The 27,092-nt window shown below is 37.9% G+C and overlaps 4 protein-coding genes across 5 annotated transcripts; 3 read left to right on the forward strand and 1 right to left on the reverse strand.

Moving 5' to 3' along the window:
* The first annotated feature begins 26 nt into the window (after positions 1 to 26).
* LOC113211252 (RNA-binding protein 45) lies at positions 27 to 6,950 on the forward strand. Of its 2 annotated transcripts, XM_026429578.2 has the most exons (11): positions 27 to 376; positions 745 to 859; positions 941 to 1,135; positions 1,249 to 1,436; positions 1,530 to 1,681; positions 1,760 to 1,902; positions 1,999 to 2,177; positions 2,350 to 2,455; positions 2,546 to 2,702; positions 2,780 to 2,888; positions 4,705 to 6,950. In XM_026429578.2, exons 1-10 carry the CDS (start codon positions 178 to 180, stop codon positions 2,885 to 2,887), a joined length of 1,542 nt encoding a protein of 513 aa, XP_026285363.1. In that variant the 5' UTR covers positions 27 to 177; the 3' UTR covers position 2,888; positions 4,705 to 6,950. The 2 variants fall into 2 exon arrangements, with proteins under 2 accessions (XP_026285363.1, XP_026285370.1); XM_026429585.2 differs by having other exon boundaries at positions 2,780 to 6,950.
* A 1,897-nt stretch (positions 6,951 to 8,847) lies between these two features.
* On the reverse strand, positions 8,848 to 12,634 carry LOC113211270 (6-phosphogluconolactonase). Its single transcript, XM_026429596.2, has 4 exons — positions 12,399 to 12,634; positions 11,844 to 12,044; positions 11,449 to 11,732; positions 8,848 to 11,357 (listed from the first exon to the last, which is right to left on the reverse strand). The coding sequence occupies exons 1-4, from the start codon at positions 12,523 to 12,525 to the stop codon at positions 11,256 to 11,258; spliced, it is 714 nt and encodes a 237-aa protein (XP_026285381.1). The 5' UTR covers positions 12,526 to 12,634; the 3' UTR covers positions 8,848 to 11,255.
* Positions 12,635 to 12,914: 280 nt separating this feature from the next.
* LOC113211281 (putative peptidyl-prolyl cis-trans isomerase dodo) lies at positions 12,915 to 15,416 on the forward strand. Its single transcript, XM_026429608.2, has 3 exons — positions 12,915 to 13,084; positions 13,464 to 13,664; positions 14,558 to 15,416. Exons 1-3 carry the CDS (start codon positions 13,030 to 13,032, stop codon positions 14,776 to 14,778), a joined length of 477 nt encoding a protein of 158 aa, XP_026285393.1. The 5' UTR covers positions 12,915 to 13,029; the 3' UTR covers positions 14,779 to 15,416.
* A 456-nt stretch (positions 15,417 to 15,872) lies between these two features.
* LOC113210325 (CCR4-NOT transcription complex subunit 1) lies at positions 15,873 to 26,659 on the forward strand. The gene is made up of 21 exons (XM_026428276.2): positions 15,873 to 16,253; positions 16,673 to 16,876; positions 16,999 to 17,179; positions 17,250 to 17,351; positions 17,443 to 17,603; positions 17,673 to 17,840; positions 17,931 to 18,388; positions 18,474 to 19,100; positions 19,181 to 19,337; positions 19,461 to 20,012; positions 20,095 to 20,219; positions 20,319 to 20,511; positions 20,608 to 21,063; positions 21,165 to 21,434; positions 21,512 to 21,773; positions 21,858 to 24,478; positions 24,555 to 24,710; positions 24,825 to 25,074; positions 25,194 to 25,326; positions 25,492 to 25,626; positions 25,706 to 26,659. The coding sequence occupies exons 1-21, from the start codon at positions 16,152 to 16,154 to the stop codon at positions 25,782 to 25,784; spliced, it is 7,392 nt and encodes a 2,463-aa protein (XP_026284061.1). The 5' UTR covers positions 15,873 to 16,151; the 3' UTR covers positions 25,785 to 26,659.
* The last annotated feature ends 433 nt before the right edge of the window (positions 26,660 to 27,092 follow it).

Raw genomic sequence — 27,092 nt, forward strand, 5'->3', positions numbered from 1 at the left:
CCTCCCCACCCCTTGCCCCTAGGTCCGTGCCCCCCGTGCCCATCCCGTTCCGTTGGTCCACCGCGTATCGACGTGTGGATGTGGACGTGTGCCCTGGCCCAAGCCGCTGGCCTGCTACCTTCCCTCAAGCAACGAAAAGGCCTAAACTTCGAGTGAAACAATTTATTTAGAGAAACAATGGCTGTCCGCCGCTCATATAGTGACAGAGACTCTTTGGATAATCACAAATCGCGGCAGGATGAGCCGCCCAACTCGCGTTTATTTATCGTCCATCATAAAAGCATCACTGAGGACGACTTCAGGAAAGCGTTCGATAAATATGGTAACATAGAAGAGATATGGATGTTGAAGGATCGAGCAACGGGAGACTTGAAAGGTAAATAAAACACGTTCTTTCTACTGCCGATCCGTTATCTTGTGTTCCTCTGACGCAAATTTCTCTTCTGCTCGCCGACCTAACCTGACCCTATCCGTTTTGACATTCCTATATACATATCGTTCCTTGGCGCTATTTCAAATCAACTGAATCTTTTCTGGTTAAATCAAAACTTTGAATAGTTTGTATGTGGAAACTCCTCCAGTTTTAATCTGTACACTTAAAATTGTGCTTTGTCAACTGCTACGAATTGCAAAATATTTGTTGGCTCCATTTTGCTAATTTCCCCAGTAGTTTCTAACAGTTAAAGATAATTTCTGATTAGTTTTTAGATATTGAATCTTTTTAATTTTCATTTATATTTACAGGCATCACATACATTAAGTTTTCAAAATGCTCAGAAGCGGCTTTGGCATATGAGGAAATGAATGGCCAAGCTATAGAGGGCAACCCTCGACCACTTAAAGTTATGATTGCTCACAGGTACTTTTGACTCCTCCCCTTTTTTAACATTATATCATTCTGCCTTGATTTTAATTGACGTTCTTACTGCATCTTTTAAAGCCGAGAGCAAGGTTCAAAACGTGAAATGAATGAAGATGAGCGCTTGACTCGTCTTTTTATTATTGTCCCAAAATCTACAACTGATCAAGAACTGCGTGATCATTTTAAACAGTTTGGAGATCTTGACTATGTGTCTGTAGTCAAAGATAGAGAAACAAGGGAAAGCAAAGGTTTTGCCTATGTCAAATACCACAGGTAAATTTCTCTAACTTCATTAAATGAAATATTTTAATCCTATGTGTTTTCAAAATCACCATTTTACCTTTTGTCAGTGCATTGAAAGTAATAGCATTCTGTTTATTTTCCAGAATGTCACATGCAGCCAAGGCTTTTGAAGATTGTGATAGGTCTTACAAAGCAGTCTTTGCTCAACCTAAAAAACCTCGTGAATTTACAGATTCATTTCCTAACAATCGTGATGGTGCTAATTCTAGACATGAGGGCACTAGAAACAGTAACGGGTTGTTTGAAAACCCAAGTTACTCATCATATGCTTGTTAGTATTATTTTAACTGTCTTGCTTACCAAACATATCTTTAAAAATGAGCATAAAGTGTACTCAAATATCATTTTTCTCTATTTTCTTCAGTGGAAGTTGGACAAGGTTTCCCTGAAACAGGTTGCCGAGGTCTCCAAGTTATTGCTCCAGCAGTCCTCACTCAGGATCAGTTATGGAGGCTCTTTGACTTAGTGCCAGGTCTTGACTATTGTCACTTGAAATCTGATCCAAGGTCACGTATGGTGAGTAGAATCAAACAACTTTCATGGTGACTCAAAAAAGAACTTCTACTTATAAAAATTCTGGATTACTTTTTTTAGTCACGGGGTACAGCTACAGTTGTATACCAGAAAGCATCACAAGCAGCTTATGCAAAGGAAAAACTTCACGGGTTTGAGTATCCACCTGGTCAGAGGCTAATAGTTAAAGAAGACCCATCAGTTCGATCAGGGGACCCACACAAGTAAGCAAATAATCAGAACTATTATTGTGTACTTCGTTGTTGCTAGCATAGTGAAGATAAGAATTGCCCTACCATTTGAAACTTTGTATTTTACAGTAGCCCATCTAGAACATTGGCTGCTCGTGCAGCAACAGCTGTTGCACCTGCTGTTGATATTCAAAACAACTTGGCCACTCTTGTTGATACTTTAGCCCAAGCAACATCAATGATTCAGGCTGCTGGCTTAGCAGTACCTGCACTGGCACCAGCTAGAGGTGTTGCCTTGGCAGCAACAGGTACGTTTAGGCCTCATTACCTATCGTGGCGAGCCAAGTAGTACATTTGATCTGAGTTCAACATTATTGTTTGTATGTTTGTGCTCTGTTGTAAAACAAGACCAATGTAAAAATTCAATCCACCATGAGTGTCAAAAGACTGTTAAATTTTTCATTTGGCGTTTATTTTCAGGAGCCTTGAGTCCAACAATACGTGCAGCAAATGATCCCACGTACTGCTCAGCAAAATTACCTCCTGTCCAGCCTCTTGCTCATATTGAATCTGAAGTCAAAGAGAGGTCTGTATGAACATTTATTGTCTTCCATTATTACTCATTCATTATACTTCTTTGGATGAATAATATGTGTCAGTTCTCTCTCATTTCTAGATTATTTATTGTGTGCTATCCAAAAGCCCCTCCCCTGCATGCATTGAGGGATGTATTTGCCCGCTTTGGGAGTCTCATTGACATTTATATTTTGAATGGAAAAAACTGTGGCTATGCACAGTATGCAGAAAAAGAATCAGCAGAAGAGGCCATTAAGGTGAGGTTTCATCAAGCTTCATCATCATTATTTCTTTCGCTCTCCAGATCAATTAAGTGTCTGTTTCTTGCACACAGACGTTGCATGGAGAGGAAATATTGAGTATGCGCCTGAAAGTCATGGTAGCTGAACCATACACAGGAGAGGATCGCCGCAAAAGGATCAAAATGGATGTTGACAATTGAGGTAAGTGCCCACATTATTTTTCAAGCGTCATACGTAGAGAAAACTGGCAGAGATACAGAAGCACTAAGCATTCTTTTAAGTTGAAAAGTCTGCCCTGTTAACCTAGCTTCAATGGCCTCTTTAACTATAGATATCTGATCTGATCTGATGGTGGATGGATTCCCTTGTGATCTTTCTGTTTACTGCCAACATAAGTTCCTCATCTTCTGTGATATTGACATAGTCCAAATATTTATTAGTTCAACAATTGCTCAAGTAAGCTTAACTGGAAAATAACTTGAAAAAAAAAAAGAAGCAAATTTGATAGTACAGTATTTACTTAATTCTAATTCTCTTGTGAAAGTATATTTTGCCTACTATTAGAAAAAGGTTATTCATGTTTTTAATTAATCTCTAATGACTGCGAGGCAATGCTTAACTAAAATTGCAGTGAATAAATCTTCAACGAACCTAAGTTGTTGCCCGCACATTCTTAATGGGCTGTGTTGTCAACAGGTTATGTGCGTTTTTTTGTGTTATGTTTTTTGTTTGTTTTTGTAATTTATCATATTGCTAAACAGGAGCAAGCAACGGCTTTGATTACGGTAATTACTTTTGCTTTTCGCTTTCATGCTGTTGAGACCAGCTCCATCCGTTTTTGCTGTATTCTTTTTAATTTTGTTCTCAGTGGTGCTTCTATAGTCCTTTTATGTGTGATGCATGTTTCCTTCCCATTGCACATCATCAAACCAGAGGCAGTTCAGTTTCCCCAAGGAGCATCTATGTTCTGCCTTTGCTTCTTATATTATTTGCTCAACCATTTGTGCTGGAATCATCTCATAATATTAATAACTCTAGTATGTGTATGCGTCTTTGCTAAAAAAATATTGGTTGTCAGTCATGTCCTGTTTATGATCACTTTACAAGGAATACAGGAAATTTCTAATTGTTCCCAGGATTAACGCAGAGTCTCTAATATTTTGATCCCATTGCTTTACTTTGCATGACTTGACTGTTACAATTCGTTTTACTAACATGAAATCTATTGTGAAGGGTGGACAAGACCAATGACTAGGCATGGAACTATTCCTTAGCTTTCACAATACTTGACATGTATATTCCCTGTCTTGTCTTCATTATCCCTTCTCTTATGTTCTTAACCTGTCCTCACTCTTTTCCTGAGCCTTAGTGCGTGAACCTTTTTTATAAATCAAAAGATTGACAGATGTTGCCTGACCACTCTCACTCATACTCTGACATAATTTGTGGAGGCCTGCTCAACTATACTTTCTGAAGATGTTGTATGTTTACATCTATCTGTCAATTACATGCTCCCTTAAAAAAACATCTATATAAATCATTTTTTTTCTAACAATAATTTGGTGGAGGGTTTCAAACTTCAATGTTCATAACTTAGAACAAATTAACATTGCTTATTGCAGTAATTTTGCTTAGTTGACATCTTGATATTTTGTCTTGCCTTGATCCAAAAAGTTCACTTCAATGGAACTGGTTCCTTTCCATAGATTTTTATTTTATTTTCCCCAGTCAAGTATTATATATCTATCTGTCTCTCTAAAAATATAGTCTGTTTAATTATAAATGATTTGTTTCATGGAAATTGTTGAACCTTTAAAGCATTGATAATGGTTATTTTCCTACAAAATTTGTGAAAATTGCTCTTTTTCTCTTGCTCTTCTGAAAGTAATAATCATTGCTGACAGTACATATATCCACTGGTATCTTTCTTCTCACAAGTGCTGTTTAATTTCAGCTAAGTGAGAAATTTCAGTGCTGTACAGCAATATACACTGTTTTTGTATGTTTGTTTGTACAGAGAACAATAAGACAAGCTGACTGGACTCGACTTTCAAGGTCCACCCGGACTGTGCGCTGTGCGCGGGACTGCCACTGACGTCACGTGACATAGTGGGACACAGTGGCTTCAACGACATATATGACTGTGCCTCCATCCTTGCCACCCATTCCGCCTTTTTACAAATTATTGTAAGAAAACTTACCTCTTACATTGTTCCTTTGACATAATTTGGGATTTATGTCATTCACTTAGCTACAAATTATATACACATCAAACTTCTAACAAGAAAGGACATTATCATGACATATATTGAGAAGTACACACTTGTTAGGTTTTTAACCATGCTGCTAAACATTCAAGACTGGTTGTGCAATTCTTCATTGGTTCATTTGTAATGTTGTTAGTGTGATGTGATGTGTACCCATGGGATCAATGATATTTTTGAAGGGTTTCATTGTTCTAAAAGTAGAATTAGCTCAATGGATAGTTGTGCCTTCTCCTTCCTCTTAGATAGTATTGTTGCTGGGATGTTAGGTTGAAATCTAGCTTGTCTTAAAAATGGCAGGTGACATTTAAAGTTTCTTCTGCATTTGTCAAGTATTGATCCTATCTATGTAGGTTTGTTAATGGCAGGTACTTATGTACCATAATTTAAGTTGTTCCTTATTGCATAACTTCTTCCTGTATATTTCATATGACTGTAAGATTTGGGGTTTTGAGAAGGGTTTTCAAAAATTACTTTTTTATTGAGTATTTGAAGCTTGGCATACCAATCCCTGCTCAGTGACTATAGGAGTTTTGCCCTACAATTGTGGGTTTACTACTGATGCATTCTTTTAACCTCTTTTTTTTACCCCTACCCCTCTTGGTTAGACGGAAAGTATGGCTTCATGTGGTCATAAATCACTGAAGTTCAGATCTATTAGAATCTTTTGTGAAAGGTTAAATCTTCTAGCACCTACGTCTATTTACAATTATGGAAGCATTTTGAATAAGTAGGGTGCATAATGAGTTTTGAAGTTCTTCTTTTGAGTGGTAGTGTGGGTTGGGGTTTGTACTCTGTCAACAAGTGAAGAAACCCTTTGAAATTAGGTAAACAAAATTTCCTTAAGTAAACTTATGAATTCCAATGATATATATATATATTATGTTATAGAGGCAAAATTATGGAAAAAAGGGAAAAAAAGGGCAAGTTTTCAATTGTCGGTATGATTTTAAGTATGTTTTTCTTTATTTTCCGTTTTTTGAAGCTATATTTTTGACGCCAAGTTTTTTTCCAGCAGCTTTTTTGCTGCTTTGATTGAAACTTAAAATATCTTGGGAACGTTTTATGTTCCTGATCTTTAGACGTCGTGTAATTTACCTTTCTCATGTGGGGATCTTAAAAAAATGTGTGCAGCACACAACAAAGTATTAGACAAACCTTTTAAAGATAGATATTCAAATCTTTTTTAACTTCTGTGTTTCACCAACATTTAATTATATTTACCTGGGCATAATATGTTATGAGAGCCTGTCACATTTTTATATAAACATAATTAGAAAAAGTTCTCAATTTTATGGTTCTTGATCCAATATTTTTGAAAATGTATGTTAGATAGTCTATTTTTGTGCACAGGCTCACTTAATCCAAATATTTTTCTCCCAAAAGAAGCCATTGACTTTCAGTGCAAGAGCTGGTGCAAGAGTGGCGCATAAGTGGAGCAGTGTAAAAATACATTGGGGTATGATGATAGACATACATAAAAACATGTACGCCTTTGTCAACCTTCATTATTATCAAGAAAAGTGTTTCCACTTGAGAATTATAGAAAATTGTTGTCTGTTTCATAGCTCTACTATTAAGTTGTATTTTCTTTACTAAAGGTCTGTGATCTAAAAAAAAAAAAAAAAAAAAAAAGTGGCATGAAAGCTGACTTAACTTAATTCCTTCTTCACCAAATTTTATGATTTTCTTTCTTTGGAAGCGTTCCTCATTTTCCCTTATTTTATTTTCCTTTTCCCCCCTTAACGAAATCATGTTGTCATCAGCAATACACAGATGTTGTGTTGAGATTAGATTGTGAATACAGCCAATTAACTTTGTATTAGTGTAAGGTATTATAAAATATTTATAAATATAGGCTATAGAACTAATGACGCTTTAGCTATAGGCTTTAATCTATTTGATGTGCTTGTTTGTGAATGGTGGATGCTTTGAATGTTTAAGAAAGAGTCCTTTGGTCTCTAGTGTTGAAATATACATGACAAGGAAAACATTCAAACTTCATGCTAACCTTCTTTCCTCTAAGCTGATTTGCTTACAAAATGGCTTTCTAGTTGCAGTTCCTTTTTTTTCCCCCTTTTTTTTTCATACTTGAAGTTAAAAAGTTACAGATTTGTAACCAAAATTCTGCTACCTAAATACTTAATGAAGAGGTTTGAAATGCATGCAATTAGTCAAAGCTTCAGGTGACGGGTTCATCCCTGTCTTCTGATGAAAATGGACCGATCTAAAGAGAAAATGTATCATATGCCCTATGTCACAATGGAGAATTTTACTCCATTCCAAACACACATTGAAAAACAAGTGAACATTTTAAAACTCAAAATGCTGCACTTGAAATGAACATATTTACATTTCAAATGCTCTTTCCATCTCAGGAGCTAATCTGCTTTAATGTCAAGATTTGTCTGGCACTGAAGAAACTTGACAATTTAACTAAATTAGTGATGTAGACCGGCTGCAACAATCATACAATGAAACTAACATAATCTAAATCAAATTTTGGCCTATCATTGATTTTGATATTCCAAGTGATCAAAATTTGGTCAGACTCAAGTTACAGTTTAGGATGGTAACTTTCCTATGTGTAAAGATAAATCAAATTAAACAACTTTCTTTCAACATCAAGACCTGAGCTTGAGCATTATTGCATTTTTTCTATTTTAAGTCCGAATTTCAGTCAATATATTAAAAAATTTCTTATAGCTCTTTTATAGTTGTGTTTTTGACTGCACCTTGAAGGTTAAATTTGATATATCAGAATGAGCAATTCTTTAGTGTCCAAGTTTATTGATCTAATTACTGATAAAATATTAGTCAAACTACTGTACAAAATTTTCATCTAATTCCACTGATCAAATCGGGAAAAAAAATGATGATCAAGCTTAGATCAAGCTGATCACATCAACTTGATGCAATTTTGATTGATGGTTGCAGCCTGCTTAGTAACAGCCTTGCTAATAAATACAAACTGCAGTAGGACATTATTACATTTGTTTTGATTTTCTTTGAGTGCATTACTTTACAAACCTGTACTTCTTTTCAATTGGCTTGCTGTAGAAATCTATCCATAATTGTTTTCTTTTGGCTTATGTGACGTTTCACCTAAATCGGCACATAAGTCATGAACATTGTCATGTTATATTTATGTAACATTTGCTTGATATTTTCCAATTCCCATTCCATCTTATCCACTGCTTCATATTATGAGACAAAACTGCTACAAGTGTTTTCTTGGCGACATAGAAATAACTTCTGCTGTGCATTGAGCTGCAGAAGTATTATCTTGTCTCATATGATGTGGTTCCTAGCTTATGTATTTCACCATTCCGTCAATTTAAAATCACTATAAAGGAGATGAAGAAGAAATGAAATTCATATCCTTTTAGTCTTATCTGACTGATTTATAGCTCCAGGAAATACCTAAAGTATTACTGAAGGTAGGTCCAATGGGTAAGTGTTGTCAGTCTAATTGAGCAACATTTGAACATGAAAACAAAAATTTGAATAGACATTATCTCCAGTGGAAAGCAATTCTGTGACCACTTTGTAATAGAGTTGTCTGAGCGATTCACCATAGTAAAGACGGGTGTACCTAGCCCTGCTATACTGGAATAAACTTGCTCTAGGAGGACGTATCTCTTTGTTTTTGAAGTGTTTCCTAAGAGCAGCAGGTAAATCGATCTACTACTGCTGGTAAGGGAGCTGTACTGTACAGTACCACCATGACTAAATTATTAGATTAGATAAATATTTGTTGCATGATCTTCATAATTTCTGTTACCTTGTTTACTTTATCAGGGTGCATCAGCAAACTTCTTTTTTTTAAATTGGTTGTTACTGTTGTTGTTGTTTGTTTTTGTTGTGAATAAAAACATAATTAAAATTATTTCAAATTGTTCTAAAACCCATTTTTATTTATCATGTCCTTGGGCATTCAATACATACAAACACTTCATTCCTTATTGAACAGTTGGAATGTACATAAATGTTGAGTTCTCGGGTACACAGTACATCTGCAATTCATCGGTATTCATTCAAAATATTGTTATCCTGCTACGCTAAGGTATAGAGAAGAGTGTTTTCTCTTCTAGACATCCCCAAATAACTTGTGATGTGGTGTGTCAATTTTTTCTCACTCCTTACCATTTATAACTGGACTTGTTCTTGAGATAACCAACAGCATGAAAATTGGATTACAGAATAAAATTGAGCACCAAAATTAAAAGTTTTAGAAAGATGATGTTTAAGAGATACTTTGAGAACTATTAAGTAACTGCACCACACACAGATGAGGAAACTACAGTCTATCTTGCTTCTCTAAAGATTCTACTACCCCTCACAATCATATCATTATCATATCATAATTAACAGACATTCTCTCTTGGTCAACAAATTTAATAAAATATATGAAACAATAACAATTACAAAAAGTTCTTTTCATTCAGAACAAAAAAAAATATAATCGATCAGTAGCAATCACTGTAAAAAAGCTCAACACAGTTAAGTCAGGCTCTTACGTGAGTTTGGAAGTTCTTGACATCAGGAATGTAACAGTATACCTACAACTCTAAGGCTTTTGAGGGATACAAATTGCACAGATCTGAATGACTACCAATTTAAGAGCCTGAGAAATATTAAAGCCCTAAATATCCACTCTTGCTGAGACTTGTAGCTTTTTATTCCACCTAACAGAAACACTCAACTTAAAAAGCAATTTAAAAAAAATATCAATAAATAGACAAAGACACGTATATCAAAAATAGAAAAGCACTTTACTTTGTGTGACAAGAAAAGAATCAGTAGTGGCTAAACAGTTGAAACAATTTTTTTTGAGGAAAGTTGCTCCTTTAAGTTTTGAATTCTCAGAAGAATCAAAATTACTGTTGGCCATCTCAATGGGAAGTATGGGAACCTCATAATTTAACTACTGATAACAATGATTTTGAGATTTGAGAGACAACCAAGAAATGGCAAAAATCTAACAATCACCCAGTCTTTTACGTCCACTGTTAATCAAAAGTCTTTTAGGTTGATCTATAAAACATTAATTTATACAACGATTTAAGAGCATTTTTCCCCTTTCAGTGCAAGCATGGAAATCCACAAGTGCAGATAAATAGATCAAATAAAATACACTTCCCCCTAAGCTAAAAGTTTCTTTAGCCATGAATCCTCAGATTGTTTTCTGACTATTCTCGTCTTATCACAGAGCCTCGCCAAAAGGGGAGAGGCAATAAATGGGTTCAAGGGTGACTTTTCAAATGTTAAGCAGCAACCATTGCATCATACCTGCGGAGGACTAACTCACAGACCTACTGATGCATAAAGGTTGGACAAGAAACCACTTACAATCAGATTTTTAATTTCTGTACTTCTTAATAATGATAATGGCACCGGAAAATCGCTGAACGATCACTGGGTCTTGCAAGAGAGAAAGCTTAGCTAGTGAGAGCACAGAAAATCGTAAGGGATAAAGTTACAATTTAATTTTAGTCAGACTGATATTAACAAAATTCAGAAATTATTTTAAGCCGTTGCCTGTCTCCAAATGTGGTAAGAATTCTTGGAACTACCCAACTTTTCTCGTGTTATAGCTCTGCCACTGCTGGACACATTGCATCTCCCCACTTAGCCTGACTGCTTTGACTCATTTACCATTTAGGTAAACAGACTGAACATCCTCGTTACTGAACTAGTTTTCAAATCACCATATTTGCTAGGTATTAAACATAAACATCAGTGCAAAACCAAGATGGCCTCTCAACTTGCAATCCAAGGCCATCTTGTACAAGGTACTAGAAAAAATTGAGACCCATTCTTGCATGGCACAAATGCTGCTATGCAGGAGATCACACAAGTGCATGGCAACCTTTTTTGAAAGTTACATTTTTTGCAGATAAAAACTGCTTAAAACAAAAAAATTTAAGAGTCAACTGAGCAAGAAATATCTTGTTCTCTCATTTCTAAAAGCAAAAGATGAACTACAAGATCATAAAAGAAAGTCTTTCGATGCACTTAAATTCACTTTTTTTTTTTTTGACAAAATTAAGAATCACATTATATCCCATTTATTACTTTTCTTTTCCTTCAAGTTTTAACATTGCTAAAACACATTGGCAATGCCTCTTAGTTTTTTTTGTGTGTTTTTTTTTTTTTGTCTTTTTTATAAGGCTGATTTTGTTCAATAACTTACTATAAAAATTACCATATTGATAAAACTTTTACTGAGTAACTTTTTCATAAGGTGCATATTTAGCAGTGTGCTGGGCTTACAGAACTGAAAGGGTGAAATAGGATGCACTCACAGTAAGGATGAAGCTCCTTCATCCAAAATCCAGAAAAGCTTCCCGTCAGCAGGCTTCACCCGGCCAGCAGGGAGGTCCTCCTTGTCTTTCAGTATTCGCTGTTGACAAGAACATAAAAGAGTTTTGATAGCTATCACCATAATAAGGCAGTTGATCAGATATGACAAACATACAGGGGGTGATGCATACCTTCACCATCTCAGCTTTTCCTTGACCAGAAATAGCAAATATACAGTTCTCAGCATTGTTAATAATGGGAAAAGTGAGAGTAATACGGCTCGGAGGTGGTTTTGGGGAGTTGGTAATGGGAGCAATCCAGACTGAAGTTTCATCTAGTAAGCGATGACCAGGAAAAAGAGAGCAAGTGTGTCCATCAGGCCCCATTCCAAGAAGAAGGGCATCAAAACGTGGCAAGCTGTCAGGCGCAAAGAATGGAGCCATTTTGCGGATATAGTCCCTAGCCGCATCTTCGGCTGTAGATTGAAATTTAAAAAGGAACACATTAGTCACATTTATAATTGTAAGTTGGGAAAATATTGAAATTTTAAATTTAAAATTCCGACTGCTATTCTTATTTAGCTTACCCGTCAGGTGGGGGTCAATTTGAATGAACTGGTTTTCTGAGAGAGGGACAGTTCCAATGAGAGATTTACGGTAGGCTCCATAGGTTGAATCAGGGCTCTCTGATGGGACGACTCGTTCATCACAGAAAAATAGACGCCATTTACTCCAATCTGTTGTTATTTTTGACAGCCCAGCAGACAAAAAATTCACCAGAGATCCCCCTGTAAATATAAATGGTAATAAGCACAGTGCTACTAGCTTTAATAACAGTATAGACAGGAATAAAGAACTGAATTTTTGACAATAAATTCAATAGAAACAATTGAGAAAAACATTAAAATACTGATGACGAAGCAATGAAAATGAAAATAATAAGTACATTATTTATTATTATTGGATCTGTTGACTCTATTACATAAGGTGTTTAGCAGTGTTAACAAAGAGGTGCCTCTTACATGGCATGATATGACATAGTGTGACCAAATGCAAAGCAAGGGACCTAATGACACAATAATCTAATTGAGCAAATTTTGAGTCAGACCCTCCAAGCCAAGGGCAGGACGGGGGGTTCTAACCTGACAATCCTATCTTGAATACATCTTCGGACTCGATGGCTTTGTTGGCGATTTCTTCTATCAATTCACAAAGCTTTCTAATCACGTCTTCTTCCGCCTTGACACGAATTAACTGAGTAGACTCCATAGCAAGTGAAACCAATGACTAGGCATGAACCGTTCACAAGCTTTCACGTTGACCACGACCTGCAGCCGCGACCGCTCAACGCCTACCTGCAAAATGACGCGGGCACGGACGCCTCCCCCTCCTTTCCTTCCCTCTGCCCACTACCATGGGGGAAAACTTAGAAATCAGGCAGCCAAACCATGTCTAAAAATTGCTTTTATTCCACTATTTTTTTCGGGTCTAAAATAAAGAACTCAAAATACTGATTCGAACAGAATGAAGAAAGTGTACTAAAACTCTTCCCGTATATTTTTTTCATGTCCAAAAGTAAAATAAAGTAATTTTTGTTTGTTTTTGAAAGGTTGGTGTGCATGGCTGTAATTAGTTTTGTTTTGAAATTCGCGCCTGATTCGCGCCAGCTGTGTTCCTGCCTTCAGTGTAAAGCCGGGTGTGTGTGGATACATTGACCTAAGCACCAAGTCACTGAAGTATTTACAGTCCGAGGAGCACCTCAACAAAATTGATATGTCTGACGAAATTCTACCTGAAGGCTGGGAAAAACGCGTGAGCCGTTCCACAGGTTTGCTAATAAATTTTCATTTGTCATGGTTTTATTTTACACTATCTTGTGCATGGCCATGATGGAAGAGGTTAGGGTTTATACATAAAGTCTGCAGGACTACTAAAAATAAAATTTAATCTCAACGTTTATAAAATTAAGATAATTTAAAGACTAATTATTTGTTTTTGACACATATGATTTACGAAACCTAATTTACTTCTTAACAATTTGAATGAAATATTTGCTTAGTTCACATCGTACAATGTCAAGAGCTTGTCAGTGGTCAAGCAGAAATTTCAAGAGCCTGTCAGTACATTACAAATTCACCAAAAATCAGTAGGGATTGCTAATATTCTTTCACATAACAAATTTTACCTGTTTTGTGTATGGTTTACAGGACAACATTACTACTTGAATGTCTATACTAAGGAAAGTCAATGGGATACTCCTACGAGTCCTGCATCTTCTAGTCATGGTGGTCCATCCAAAGTTCAGTGCAGTCATTTACTTGTGAAGCATGAGGGATCTCGCAGGCCGGCTTCATGGCGGGAAGATAATATAACTCGAACAAAGGATGAGGCAATTGAAATATTGAAAGGTGAGTTCTTCTTAATGTTTGCTCTGTCTTTTTGGTACAGAAGTCAAAGTCTGTAAGCTTACAAATTTTGTTCACTGGGTGCCAATTTGAACGTTGTCATTAGACAAAAGGGAATCAATTCATTTTGTTCTTGTACTTCCGCAAAGAATGTCAAGACATTCATTGATATTTTTGGTCCTCCTCTGTTAGATCTTTGTGATGTTTCGTCATCATTCTTTTTCCAAGCTTAACCATTTCTTTTTCAATGCGATGCATATTGTGGTCCACCTCTCTCAAACTTTTGTGTGCGGCCATAGCAGTCTCAGTAAATCTAGCAGTAAACTCACTTTCAAATGTGATGACCTCATTTGTTGTCGAAAGTTCCTTTTTCAAATCTGTAAATACCTTTTTGCTCTCATCCAATTTTTTTCCGTAACAACTGAGCTCATACTGTAACTTTGAGAATCGCTCCTCAAACTTTTTTAAGTTTGTTGGGTTCATTCTTACTATTTTCTCTTTCTCTGGAGAGCTTGGGTCTAGAATGGAGGAGCAATTCACACAATTACTAGGATTTCTCAGGACTAAATTTTTGTCTCGAGTCCATATATCACAAATGTGAACCCAATATATGATTTACCTCAGAATATTTATCCTTCTGATGTCAGCAAGATCCAGACTCCCTCAAACAGATTCTGGTAGTCATAGAAACCATACATATTCAAAGCCTGTCTGTAATTGTTTCAACTGTTTTTGATCTATAGTAAAGTACCTTAACTGCACTTATGTCTCTACGGTCTCTACTGTGGTACATATATTGATCCTGTCTTTATTAAATGGCAAATGTTGGAAACATATTCAGTGTGTACTAATTTAACGATAATCATTAAAATGTGCCTCTTTTTGTTGTTTTTCAGGTTATGAGGAAAAAATTAAGTCAGGGGATGCAACCCTTGCAGACTTGGCATCTAAGTACTCTGACTGCAGCTCAGCAAAACGAGGTGGTGATCTAGGTCCTTTTACTCGAGGGGCAATGCAAAAGCCGTTTGAGGATGCAGCATTTGCTCTTAAAGTTGGTGAACTGAGTGACATTGTGGATACTGATTCAGGGGTGCATCTCATTTTACGCACTGCCTAAAACAGTTATATTCCAGCTCCGTCAGTGTTTCTATCTTTAATTTTCTGAAGTGTACTCGCTTTATGAGGAAAAACAATTGTAGAAATTATTCATGTTGTGTTCCTTTTAATTATTTTGTGTGGAAAGTAATGCTAAAGCAATGACCCTTGTTATTTGTATCAACTGGAAATAGCAACACGAGCCCATTGGCTTGTGATACAGTGGTTTTGCTGTTTAACTTGTAAGCAAAGATTAGTTGTTCTCCTCAAGATTTTTTCCCTTTTCTTTTACTTCATAGTACGTTTGTAATAATTGTTACCTGACTTCTTACATATCCATGACTGGAAGACCTCTGAAACAATTATTTGATGTATGAACACTTCTTTATGGAGGAGACACTGATTTTATTTAAGTTGCATTTGCAGAGATCGAGTTACCTGGATTTTAGTTTTAATTTCTATTTCATAATAAAATTATGATGTGTTTAAAGAATAAGTTGAAGTCATTAGTGTGGCTTCATCTGGAACTTTTCATAATACTTGAGGTAGCTTACACATAATTCCTCTTACTATTTCATGCATAATGCTTAGCCCATTTGCTAATCTTCTATCAGTACCTCAAATTATTTTAAAATAAAACGTTTGTGTCAAAAGAGTCAACCTTTTTAAAACAGTTATTCCTCCTAATGCATACATGCCACACTTGTTGAAAGACTGTAACTGTCTCCGCATGAAAATACAAAATTTAAGGAGAGTTAAAGAGCAACCACCAAACTTTCTTCCTCATGTTTTTCCTAAAACGAAAATCGTTGTCACTTTTCCCAGGATCCTCCCGTGGAAGTCAGACAGAATGTATGAATTTACAGGGAAATCCCCCCCCCCCCGCAAAGAAATTGCAAAAAGCCTCGCAAGCTTGCAGCCCTGGTCAGATGCGCGCATTCCTAATTTTTTGTATTGAAATGCAGTATTGAAATACCAAGACAATCGACCATTCGCGTGAATTTGGAAAAAGTCATTGACTTTTTTCACCTGTTTTACTCCTTGCTTGTGGTGCTACTAAGCAAAGAAAAAGCAGAGAGCAACCGTCGCCTGTCGGTTGTGGCCATTTCCGGAACCGACTGTGTGAAGAAGACAGAGAAGAAACAGTCGAATAAATTAAGTTGAGTCCGCCATCTGCCGAAGCGTTTTGTTCGTTTACATGATTCCCATTAATGAAAACTCCGTCATAATGTTGATCTGAAAACGTATTTGAAGATATATCCCGATGTTGTACATAGGCGGCTCTTCATGTAGATGTAATATCTTTATCGCTTTTGCCTCCCGGGGAAGCGTTTCGTGGATACCAAAGAAAGCTTCAAACGCGTTTGAAGCTTTCGAGGTCGTATTCATGGAACTATGAACCTGGACTCCTTGTCTTTTGCCCTGTCACAAATAACGTATTTGGTCGCTAATTTAACCAAGAAGAACTTCAAATCAAGCTCTCAAGAGTTATCACAGGTGAGATAGTAATGGAAAGGACGAGTTTGGCCTAGACGCTGCCGATGATATAAACAAACTTCATATCTGTTTTGCTTGATTTACAACCCTTTATACCTTTCATTACCGATACATTTTTATTTTTTATTATGATTTGTGTTTGTAAACACTTACTAAATACTACTATCGACTATATACATATGCAACAGCAACGTAACCTTCTTAACCTACCTTTCCTCAAATCTGCTGACTTACCAGCCGTTCTTGTGCCGAGTCGTCTCCTGTCACTACGCGTTTTGGTCTATGACTTGTTTACTTGTTGTGGAGTGTGTTTTGTTAAACACATTTTACTTTTTAGGGTGGTTATAGGTTTAGTTAACTTTTGAAATGGACTTGGTTTTATAATCTTAACTTTGACACATTCTGCCTTTTCCATTTAGTTAGTGGGGCTGTATGGCGTGGAGGCGGACCGACATCTGCTGCGCTGCCTGTTGTCTCATGTTGATTTGAGTGTAGACGGCAGCAAAAGCAATAACAGTCTCCTGTTGGAGCTCCTCGGCCAGGAGTGCAGTGCTCTGCTCGCCAAACCATCGCTTGTCTCCAATATTTGTTACGCCGTTGACAACCCATTACACCATCAAAAGGTAGGATTGTAGTTTTTCATATGCACTTTGATTTATTGGTTGGTAACTTCATAAGTCTACATAAATATCTTTGTTAGTTATAAGTAATGCTTCTTTTCCTGACATTCACTTACACTTTTCAGACCCTTAAACCATCACCTCTGCTCTTTACTCAACTGAGTAAAGTTCTAAAGCTCAATCCTGTTCAAGAAGTTGTCTTTGGTTTGGCTCTTACTCATTCAGCTAATCCAGACACTCAAAACTTTGCCACTCAATTTGTAAATCAGAAACTTACGGAATTAATCAGATCCTATATTGACCTCGGTGAGTCTTAGCCCACAAATTAAATTATTTTGTTTTCTGGAAAGATATTTGACATTTTAAAATATTACAGATTCTAGTAGGGGCCATCACGAAGGAGGTTTGCATGATTCCACACCTGAAGTTCTCCATTTGATTTTAAGCAGTGTGTTTTGTGACCCAGGCAATCAATTTGGTATGTGTAGTTTAAAATTACCCTTCTTTTATATCTATACTGCCCCTCATATGGCTTTTGATTGGAAATGTCTTCCTTTGTTTATCACTAGGTGTAACATCAGAAACTAAAGAATCATTCTTAAAAAATCTTCGCAGAGACTTTCCACGTGAGTTGGTACCTGTTGTACTAGCTCCGTTACTCTTCCCAAATAAACCTGATTTGCCTATGGACAAACTAAATCAAGACAGCACAGCCATGGCAAACTCTCAGGTTTGTAGTGAGGTTTTTAGCTAGTTGTACTATGCCTGGAATATTTTCTCATCACACTTGTCTCTATAGCAACTCGCCGACATGATTATGGAGATGGGCTATAACTTCACCTCCTCATTTGAACAATGTCGCAATGCATTGGGCTCACTTTCACTTGGTGGACGCGACATACCTGCGGGTGCTGTGGCCCGTATTCTTTCCATGATGGCCAGAACTCACAGTGGACTCGATGATCAGGTTCATAATTAATTCTATCTATCTGTCGTAAAATTTATGAGATGTTCATTTTACACATGTCAATAATTTCTTCACTTTCTTGTACCTCAGGTCTCTCTACAGAGCCTGAATTCATCCAATTTCTGGGGTGGAAGTGAGTCAGGTGTCAAAGATAAAGGTGGAGGGGTTAATGATCCATCACATCCCACAACATGGAATATTGAAGTTTTCATCCAAACCCTGAAGGAACTTGTTCCAAATATAGTTTGGAATGATGTTGTTACCCAACTTGATCATCCTGACTTCATCATCAAGGACCGTATGGGCCTCAACCTTCTCACCAGTGCTCTACTGATGGGATGGCAAAGCCAAGGATCACATCATGAGCTCTTCCCTGTTGATTTCCTGTATCGTAGGGTGTGGAGAAACACAGAAGGGCAATTCTCTTTGCTCCAGCAAATTCTCAAAAATCCAGATATATTTTGCATAACTGATTATCCATTCCACTCAGCTCCTGTTGATGTTCTAAAGGCACCACCAGAAAGTGACAACAAAGAGATAGCAACCTGGTATGTTTAGCAATCTCATCACCAAACAAGACTTATCTTACACCAAGGGGCTATTACTATTTCTGTCTTCTTCTTCTTTTTTCAGGCGATGTGTTGACTTGGTAGAAACATTGTTACTACTGGCTGATCGAGGTCTCTATGCTCAGGTTCAGGAACTCTTTAATGTGCCAATTACATTGTGCCCAGATGTTCTCGTATTAGTTTTACTGAACATCAGCTCACCAGTCACAATACTCCGTCAAGAACTCTTCAAAACCCTCATTCCTATTTTCCTCAGCAACCATCCAAACTCTGCTATTATACTGCACAATGCCTGGCACAGCCAGATGATTTCAATCAAACCCATAATAATGCATGCCATGGCTGAATGGTACATGCGGGGTGATACTGACCAGACAAGATTGTCACGCATTTTGGATGTTGCCCAGGATCTGAAGGCTCTCACTGTTTTGCTCAATGCTCAGTCATTCCTTTTTGTCATTGACTTGGCCTGTCTAGCCTCTAGACGAGAGTACTTGAAGCTTGAAAAATGGTTGGCTGACAAAATTCATGATCATGGTGAGCCCTTTGTGTCTGCTTGTGTCAAGTTTCTCCAGAGGAGATGCCCTCAGATCATGGGTGGGGTAATCAAGGATGAAAACATGCCCAAATCTGCTCAACTGCCTCATGAAACACTTGCAGTCATGCTGAATTGTCTTCAGGGTTGTACTGGGTGAGTTCAATTCCCTCAAATTTTGAAGTGTTAAGTTATGTATATCAATGCTTGAGTCTTAATATCTTTTTCTATTGCAGTGGACTATCTCAGGAGCTTACTGAAGTTATTATGACGATGGTAGCAAACTGCAGCTTGCTTCTGAACAAACCCAGGCAACCTCCACCTGGTCCTGTCCTGCGGTCTCACTCTCAAGCACACCGCTCTGGGCTGGAGCACTCCCTACTCGGTGGACAGGTATGTTTTACTCAAATTGTTAATGCAGTGGAAAACTGCAGAAGAGAAATTGTATTTATGTTGGTAGGTGTATATATGTATATCTTTTTCCCTTTTCTTCATGTTTCTTGTTTCATTTTTCAGGTGTTTCCCAGTTCTCAAGTGTCTGATCCCATTGCGTCACTCAGTTCCAGCTTAGTTGGCCTTAATTTGGGAGGCATGCCTGGTGGTATGGGTGGAGTAGGTGGTGTTGGTCCCCCAAGTAGTTCAGCTTTTAACTTGCCAGGTAGCCTAGGTCCTCTTGTCTCAACTCCAGGATCTCCATCAAGATTGTTAGCTCCATCTGGGCCCACAGGTCCTGGACCTTCGCAAAGCCCATTTCCTATGCTCCTCGGTAATCAACTACAGCATGTTGGTGGGCCAGTTGGCTCACAGGTACCTACAGGAGCAGCTACATCATTGGTTGGAGGCATGGGAATGCCTCACTTGGGGTCCCAACAAGTAGACAAAACTCGTCTTGGTGAAATTTCTCAAATGTTCCCTGAAATGTCACCAAATGTACCCAAGGAGATTGAGGATGAAGCCAATAGTTACTTTCAAAGAATTTACAACCATCCTCCTCATCCAACACTCTCTATTGATGAAGTTTTAGAAATGTTAAAGAAGTTTAAGGACTCATCAAGCAAGCGTGAGAAGGTGGGTTGTTTTTTCTGTTTTCATGTCTGAAATTAAGTTACATGGAAAGTGGATTTACTCACTTATTGTACTTTTGTTTCAGGAAGTTTACTATTGCATGATCCGTAATTTATTTGAAGAGTATCGCTTTTTCCCTCAATATCCTGACAAGGAACTCCATATAACTGCTCAACTGTTTGGTGGCATTGTTGATCGTGAGCTTTGTCCGTAAGTTAATCATATCAGTTTGAATTTTCCAAGTCAGAATGACTCTTATCCTAATGACTTCTCAACATTTTTTCTAATCTTATGATGTTGCGGTTTCAGTAACTACTTGGCGATGGGTTTAGCACTCAGATCCGTGCTAGAGGCTTTACGCAAGCCGCATGGAAGCAAGATGTATTATTTTGGCATTGCAGCCTTGGATAGGTTCAGAGGAAAACTGAAAGATTATCATAAGTATTGTGAACATGTTTCGGCGATACCTCACTTCAGAGAGTTTCCACCTCATCTCATAGAGGTAAGGATAAGAGAGACAAAGTCTCAAGTTACTATCCTCAGTTTTCTGCTTGCATATGCAGTTTAATATTTTCTTTATTTTTCTTTCTTTACATAGTATGTAGAATTTGGGAAAAATTCTATGGAACCTCCACTCCAACCCAGCGGACCTGTTTTACCTGCATCTTTGGCTGCTCTTGTTGCACCTACACAAACACCAACAACAACAGCCATGTCTGCGATTCCTGTTGCAACCAAACCCACACCGTCAACTGGTGGAATGCCAAGCCGCCCCTCAATTGCTAATGCTACAAATATTGATACATTGCTGGTAGCCACTGAGAAAGAAGACAAAATCACTGCCCCTCCTGAAGCACTGCAGGACAAAGTTGCTTTTGTTTTCAACAATTTAAGTCAACTGAACTTAGGAAAGAAATGCGAAGAAATAAGAGACTTGGTGACTGAAGAATATTGGGCTTGGATTGCTCAATATCTTGTGATGAAACGTGCCAGCATAGAACTGAATTTTCATGCCCTTTACTCAAACTTTCTTGACACTTTAAATATTCCACAGGTAAGTCTTTTTATAATTAGTATTATTATCTATAAACTCGGTTGATTTGTTTTTTTTCCCCCATACCCAGCATGTTTTAATCTATTCTTATTCTTATTCAGGTGTACACCTTGGTTTTAAGGGAAACATACAGAAACATAAGAGTTCTTTTGAGAAGTGATAAGGGCATTGCAAACTTTTCTGATCGTTCCTTACTAAAGAATCTTGGCCACTGGTTAGGCATGTTAACGTTAGGCAGAAGCGGACCGATTTTGCACATTGATATTGATATCAAATCTCTCCTGGCTGAGGCTTATAATAAGGGTCAACAAGAGCTTCTTTATGTTGTACCTTTTGTGGCCAAAGTCTTAGAGGCGTGTGCCAAAAGCAAGGTAACTGTCTTCTTACTTTATTTTCCTAGTGGTTCTGTAGCAAGCTCCAAACTAATATCTGTGGGCTTTCCTTTCAGGTTTTTAAACCACCTTGTCCATGGACAATGGCAATTATGAATGTCCTTGCAGAGCTCCATCAGGAACCAGACTTAAAGCTTAATCTGAAGTTTGAAATAGAAGTTCTTTGTAAAAATCTTAACATTGATGTAGCGGATTTGAAACCAAGTCATTATTTGAAAGATCCAGCAAGTGTGGAAAATATGGAATATCAGCTATCTCAACCAAAGAAGAAAGATCAGCCTGGTACTACATCTGTGCCTTCTACACCTCAGACTCCAGGTATTTTAACATTCATATAGCAAGTAACACAAATTTAGGTATGATACTAGGCAAATCTAATTCTTGAAATGATCTGGGTTCTAGGTCCGCACTCTGGACCCTCTGAAGAAAGCAGCCATGCTGTCCCCACAGCAACAGTTGCTCCAATGTCAAATTCCTCATCCTCATCAGTTGTTTCTCATGCAGCAGCTGTAGCTGCTGCTAACCATGCTGCAGCTGCTGCAGCAGTTGCTGCTGCTACTGCAGGGGCAGATCTTCGGGCTGTTTCCATGCTGCCTCCAGCTCCAGTGCCACAGCCCTGTACCTCACCTCCTCCAGGCCTTCCAGCTGGTCCACCTGAACCACGATTCTCTTACTCGGATATCAATGTGTCTGGAATTACAAATATTGGCAGACACATCGTCATTAACAACAATGTTGCGTTATTCCAAGCCAATCCTCAACTCAAGCCTTTTGTCAGACCTGCTGTTGAACGAGCTGTTCAAGAATGGATTGCTCCAGTTGTTGACCGTTCAGTAAAGATAGCTCTTACAACCTCTGAGCAGATTGTCAAGAAAGACTTTGCTTTGGACCCAGAAGAGTCTCGTATGCGCATTGCTGCTCATCACATGGTTCGAAACTTGACCGCTGGAATGGCCATGATTACGTGCAGGGATCAGTTGTTACTGTCAATTGGATCCAACTTGAAGACTGCTTTTAGTTCTCACATGATAGGTGCAACACAGCAGCAGAAAGACATGTGTGAACAAGCTGCTCAACAAACTGCCCAAGATAATATGGAAGTTGCATGTGCATTTATCCAGAAGACAGCTATCGAAAAGGCAATCCCTGAAATTGACAAGCACTTAATGGCAGAGTACGAGCGACGCAAGCACGCACGTAATGAGGGTCGACGTTATTGTGACCCTGTTGTTCTTACATATCAGGCTGAAAGAATGCCAGAGCAAATCCGCCTGAAAGTTGGTGGTGTTACTCAGCAGCAGATGAGTGTTTATGAAGAATTTGCACGGAACATTCCAGGCTTTGTTCCGATGACAGAAAGAGAAGCTGCACTGTTTGTACCCAAACCATTCCCCAATCCCCTTACTGTTGTTCCTTTCCAGAATACAGGTCCTGCGCAAATAGCCTATGGGGATGAAAGCAGTGCCATATATGACAAACTAGTTTCAGAACTAGAACATAATATGAATAGCATACTCACATTTGTTCCCACGCAGTTAGCAAACTTGCACAGTTTGATGGAAACATTGATGATTGCAAGGCGCTCTCCCAGAGATGCGTTAGCTGCTATGACACTTTTGCAAAAGACAGTCGAAAGTTTGCTGGAGGGAATGAGCCAGTTATCTCAGATCATTAATGATCCTGAAACAATGACGAGATTTAGAGATACTCATCTCCGTATTTTGAAGGGCCTGCAGGATCAACGCATGTATGGACAACAATGGACAAACAAGCAAGTCACTCGGTGCCTTATTGAATCAAGAGGAGATCTCCGATACAATCCAGATGCTGTTGATTGTCTAGTGCGCTCTGGCTTGGTCAACATGCAACAGTATGATCTGCACCTTGCCCAAGCCATGGAGAATGGTCTTAATTTCCCTGTGGTTGCATTTGCTATGCACCTTGTCCAGCTGTACCTAGTTGATGAACGTCTCAACACCAACATCACTGAGAGTGATCTAGGGAACACCATTGAAATGTTAGCGCGGATCGCACAACATTCTCGCTCACCACCTGAAGGCCTTACTGCACTTATTGAGCTACTTCGCACAACTCATGATCCCAATTTCCTTGTGGATAGAGCACCGGGGGGACCAACTGCTCACATCCATTCTGGTATACTGCAAGTGACATCTCGCGACTTTGATGATTTGGGATACGTTGAAAAGACTGACTACCTGCTGAGGGAGTGGGTCTCACTCATTCACTCTCCTAATGGAATCAGAGAGCCCACAAAAGCATTTGGTACTTTTGTTCAGCATTTGAATGTGCAAGGTTTCTTGAAGACAGATGATGTGATTACAAGATTTTTCCGCATCAGCACTCGACTATGTGTTGACATGTGCTGTCAAGCGCTCACTGAGCAATCCAACTCTCCTACTGTAGTACGTACAAAGTGCTATACCACTCTGGATGCGTATGTAAAACTTATAGCTCTGCTTGTGAAACACTCAGGTGATACTGCCAATTCAGGCACAAAAATTAACCTTCTGAACAAGGTCTTGGGAATTGTTGCTGGTGTGCTATTACATGATCAAGATGCTCACACTATAGAGTTCCAGCAACTACCCTATCAACGCATGTTTATCATGCTATTTTTAGAGCTGAATGCTCCTGAACCAATTTTGGAAACTATTAACTTCCAAGTGCTGACTGCTTTTTGTCACACACTCCATATCCTATCTCCATCCAAAGCTCCAGGCTTTTCTTATGCATGGCTGGAGATTGTCTCACATCGAGTATTTTTGGGTAGAATGCTTGCTCTTACTCCTCAGCAAAAGGGATGGGGAATGTATTCTCAATTGCTGATGGACCTCTTCAAATTTTTGGCTCCATTCCTGAGGAATGCTGAACTTGCCAAACCAGTAACCTTGCTGTACAAAGGCACATTAAGACTGCTACTTGTACTGCTTCATGACTTCCCAGAATTTCTGTGTGATTATCATTATGGGTTCTGCGATGTAATTCCTCCTAATTGCATTCAGGTTGGTGAATTTGTTAGATATAGTGTACTTTCCTTTAATTTGAAAACAGTTTTAAAGAATCTTCTTATCATTACAGATGCGCAATTTGATTTTGTCAGCCTTCCCAAGGAACATGCGTCTTCCAGATCCATTCACCCCAAATTTAAAAGTTGACATGTTGCCAGAAATAGCTCATGCTCCTCGTGTCTTGACTAACTTCTCTTCTATGATCCAACCACCAGCTTTCAAAAAGGTTTGTTTTCTGTGCTTTTGTTACAGAGCACTTTCCTCATTTGCTGTAAAGCTATGTAATTTATTTTATGTTTATTAGTATCACATGTGATTGATATACCCTTAATTCCCGTAGGATCTTGATTCATATCTGAAAGCACGTGCTCCTGTTACCTTCCTGTCTGAGCTTCGTGGAAACCTACAAATCTCTCAGGAACCTGGAATGGCATACAATATTCCTCTCATGAATGCTTTGGTTCTCTATGTGGGCACTCAAGCTATAAATTACATCCGAAGCAAAAGCCATACCCCAAATATGACAACAATTGCTCATTCGGCTCACATGGACATCTTCCAAAATCTAGCAGTTGATCTGGATACTGAAGGTTTGTTTCATTACCAAATTTTAATTTTATGTCTTCATTTGGTTTGTAGTGCTCTTAACCGAATATAGTTGAGTAGAAAATAAGGATATGAAATGTATTATTTTTCTTTGTACTTTCAGGTCGATACCTATTCCTTAACGCCATAGCTAATCAGCTGCGCTACCCCAACAGTCATACTCACTATTTCAGTTGTACCCTACTGTACTTATTTGCAGAGGCTAACTCAGAAGCAATTCAGGAACAAATAACAAGGTAAAAATAGAGTACTGCACATGTCATATTTATTATTCAGTATAGTATTTTATTTTGTTGTTGGCTTTTATGTCAATAGCTTCGTTTATTTGTTTTTTGAACAGTAAACATGTTCTGTTTAAAGTGTGGCAACAGCATTTTTAACTTCATAATCCTATTTTTCAGAGTCCTTCTGGAGCGTTTAATTGTAAACCGCCCACATCCTTGGGGTCTTCTTATCACCTTTATTGAGCTGATCAAAAACCCAACCTACAAATTCTGGCTTCATGAATTTGTCCACTGTGCCCCAGAAATTGAGAAGTAAGAGTCATTCCTAATTTATTCACTGTACTCCATGGTCCACTTAAATCTCACAATCCATTAATTTGTCTGATTTTAGGCTTTTTGAGTCTGTGGCTCGATCATGCATGGTGCAGAAACAAGTTCAACCTGTTCAGGAGAACGAAGTTCAAGAGTAATTCAGCAATTACTTCCTTCATTCAATGAAGTTCATGTGTCAGTCTATTTTCAGCATATTTTTTGTGCATTCTGGAGATCCGGTTTCTGTGGGATCTCTTAGATTGGAAGTTTAATTGAAGTTGGTAAAGAATGTGATATATTCTCAGTACTTTTTTTTAATATTTCAATGTGATTATACAGTTAGGTCTTCTGTGTGAAAGCAGTTGATTGACTCCAGAATTATAAACCTCTCCTCTGAGCTTTAGTTATTGTCATTTCCTCTCTTACATATGCTAGCAGTTCCCTTTGGTATCTGAATCAACGGAACTTTTGGCGCATGTGATTGTTATTCCCTCTTCAGTAGGGGGTTACAGGAGATGAAAGATATTTTTTAAGCTCTCACTATGTGCATGATGGTGTTTTCTATTTTGTTTGTACCGAAGCTTTTACTTAAAAATGTGTGTGATATATATATAGCTGGTGGTAAAATTTGCTTTAAATTAATGTTATACATACATAATCCTTTTATCTTCTTGTTGTTGAGAGAGAAGATTGAGATTTAGCCTAAACTTGGCTGTCTCCATAACTGCATGAGACTTTAATACTTGCTGCTGCTGTGCAGCATCATTTGTGTCCTGAAATAATTTACATTAGATTTGTAAGATGATTATTCTTATATTGATTATTATGAATATTATTGTTAGTTCCAAGTTTATGTTGGTCTGTATATAATCTTTCCTAAACTTTCAGAGCCACAATTTAGCATGTAATTGTAATGGTCCTTATGTTATATTGTGTAGTGTATATAGTATGTATACATGTATCTATATGGAAAACATTCAAATGACTACTTGTTTTGTAATGTGATTGTTTTGTCATAAAATTTGGTCCTGCATTGCGTCCATTACTATTATTTTATATTTCCTATCCGTAGAGTGTGGATATCAGATTGTCCACCAAACTTCCTTCAATGTGAAAGATTATTAAGTACCCGTCATCTTCCTATGAATTTTTTGCTTACTGCAAATACAATCAGCATTAGAAAAATCACAAGGAAATCTTTAATGTCGATTGCCGGTGGCCCAGATTGAATCTGGCGGCAAAACCACGAGACCACGGGACGGTCGATAAATGAAAGAATCAGTGTACCAACGGAGCGTTACCACCGAAGCCGAAAGTTCATAAGGGGAAATCTTCCATAAAAACCTGAGCACGGCCACGATTCAGAAATAATCCAGAATTGACTATCTGCCAGTGCAGGTAATAAGAGGATATTTGAAAAAGAAAAAAAAAAGTTAACTGCTGGGGCATACATTTAGGGTAGTTTT

This window comes from Frankliniella occidentalis, unplaced genomic scaffold (assembly GCF_000697945.3).
Source record: "Frankliniella occidentalis isolate FOCC.00 unplaced genomic scaffold, Focc_3.1 Scaffold66, whole genome shotgun sequence".
In the NCBI taxonomy this organism is placed as follows: domain Eukaryota; kingdom Metazoa; phylum Arthropoda; class Insecta; order Thysanoptera; family Thripidae; genus Frankliniella; species Frankliniella occidentalis.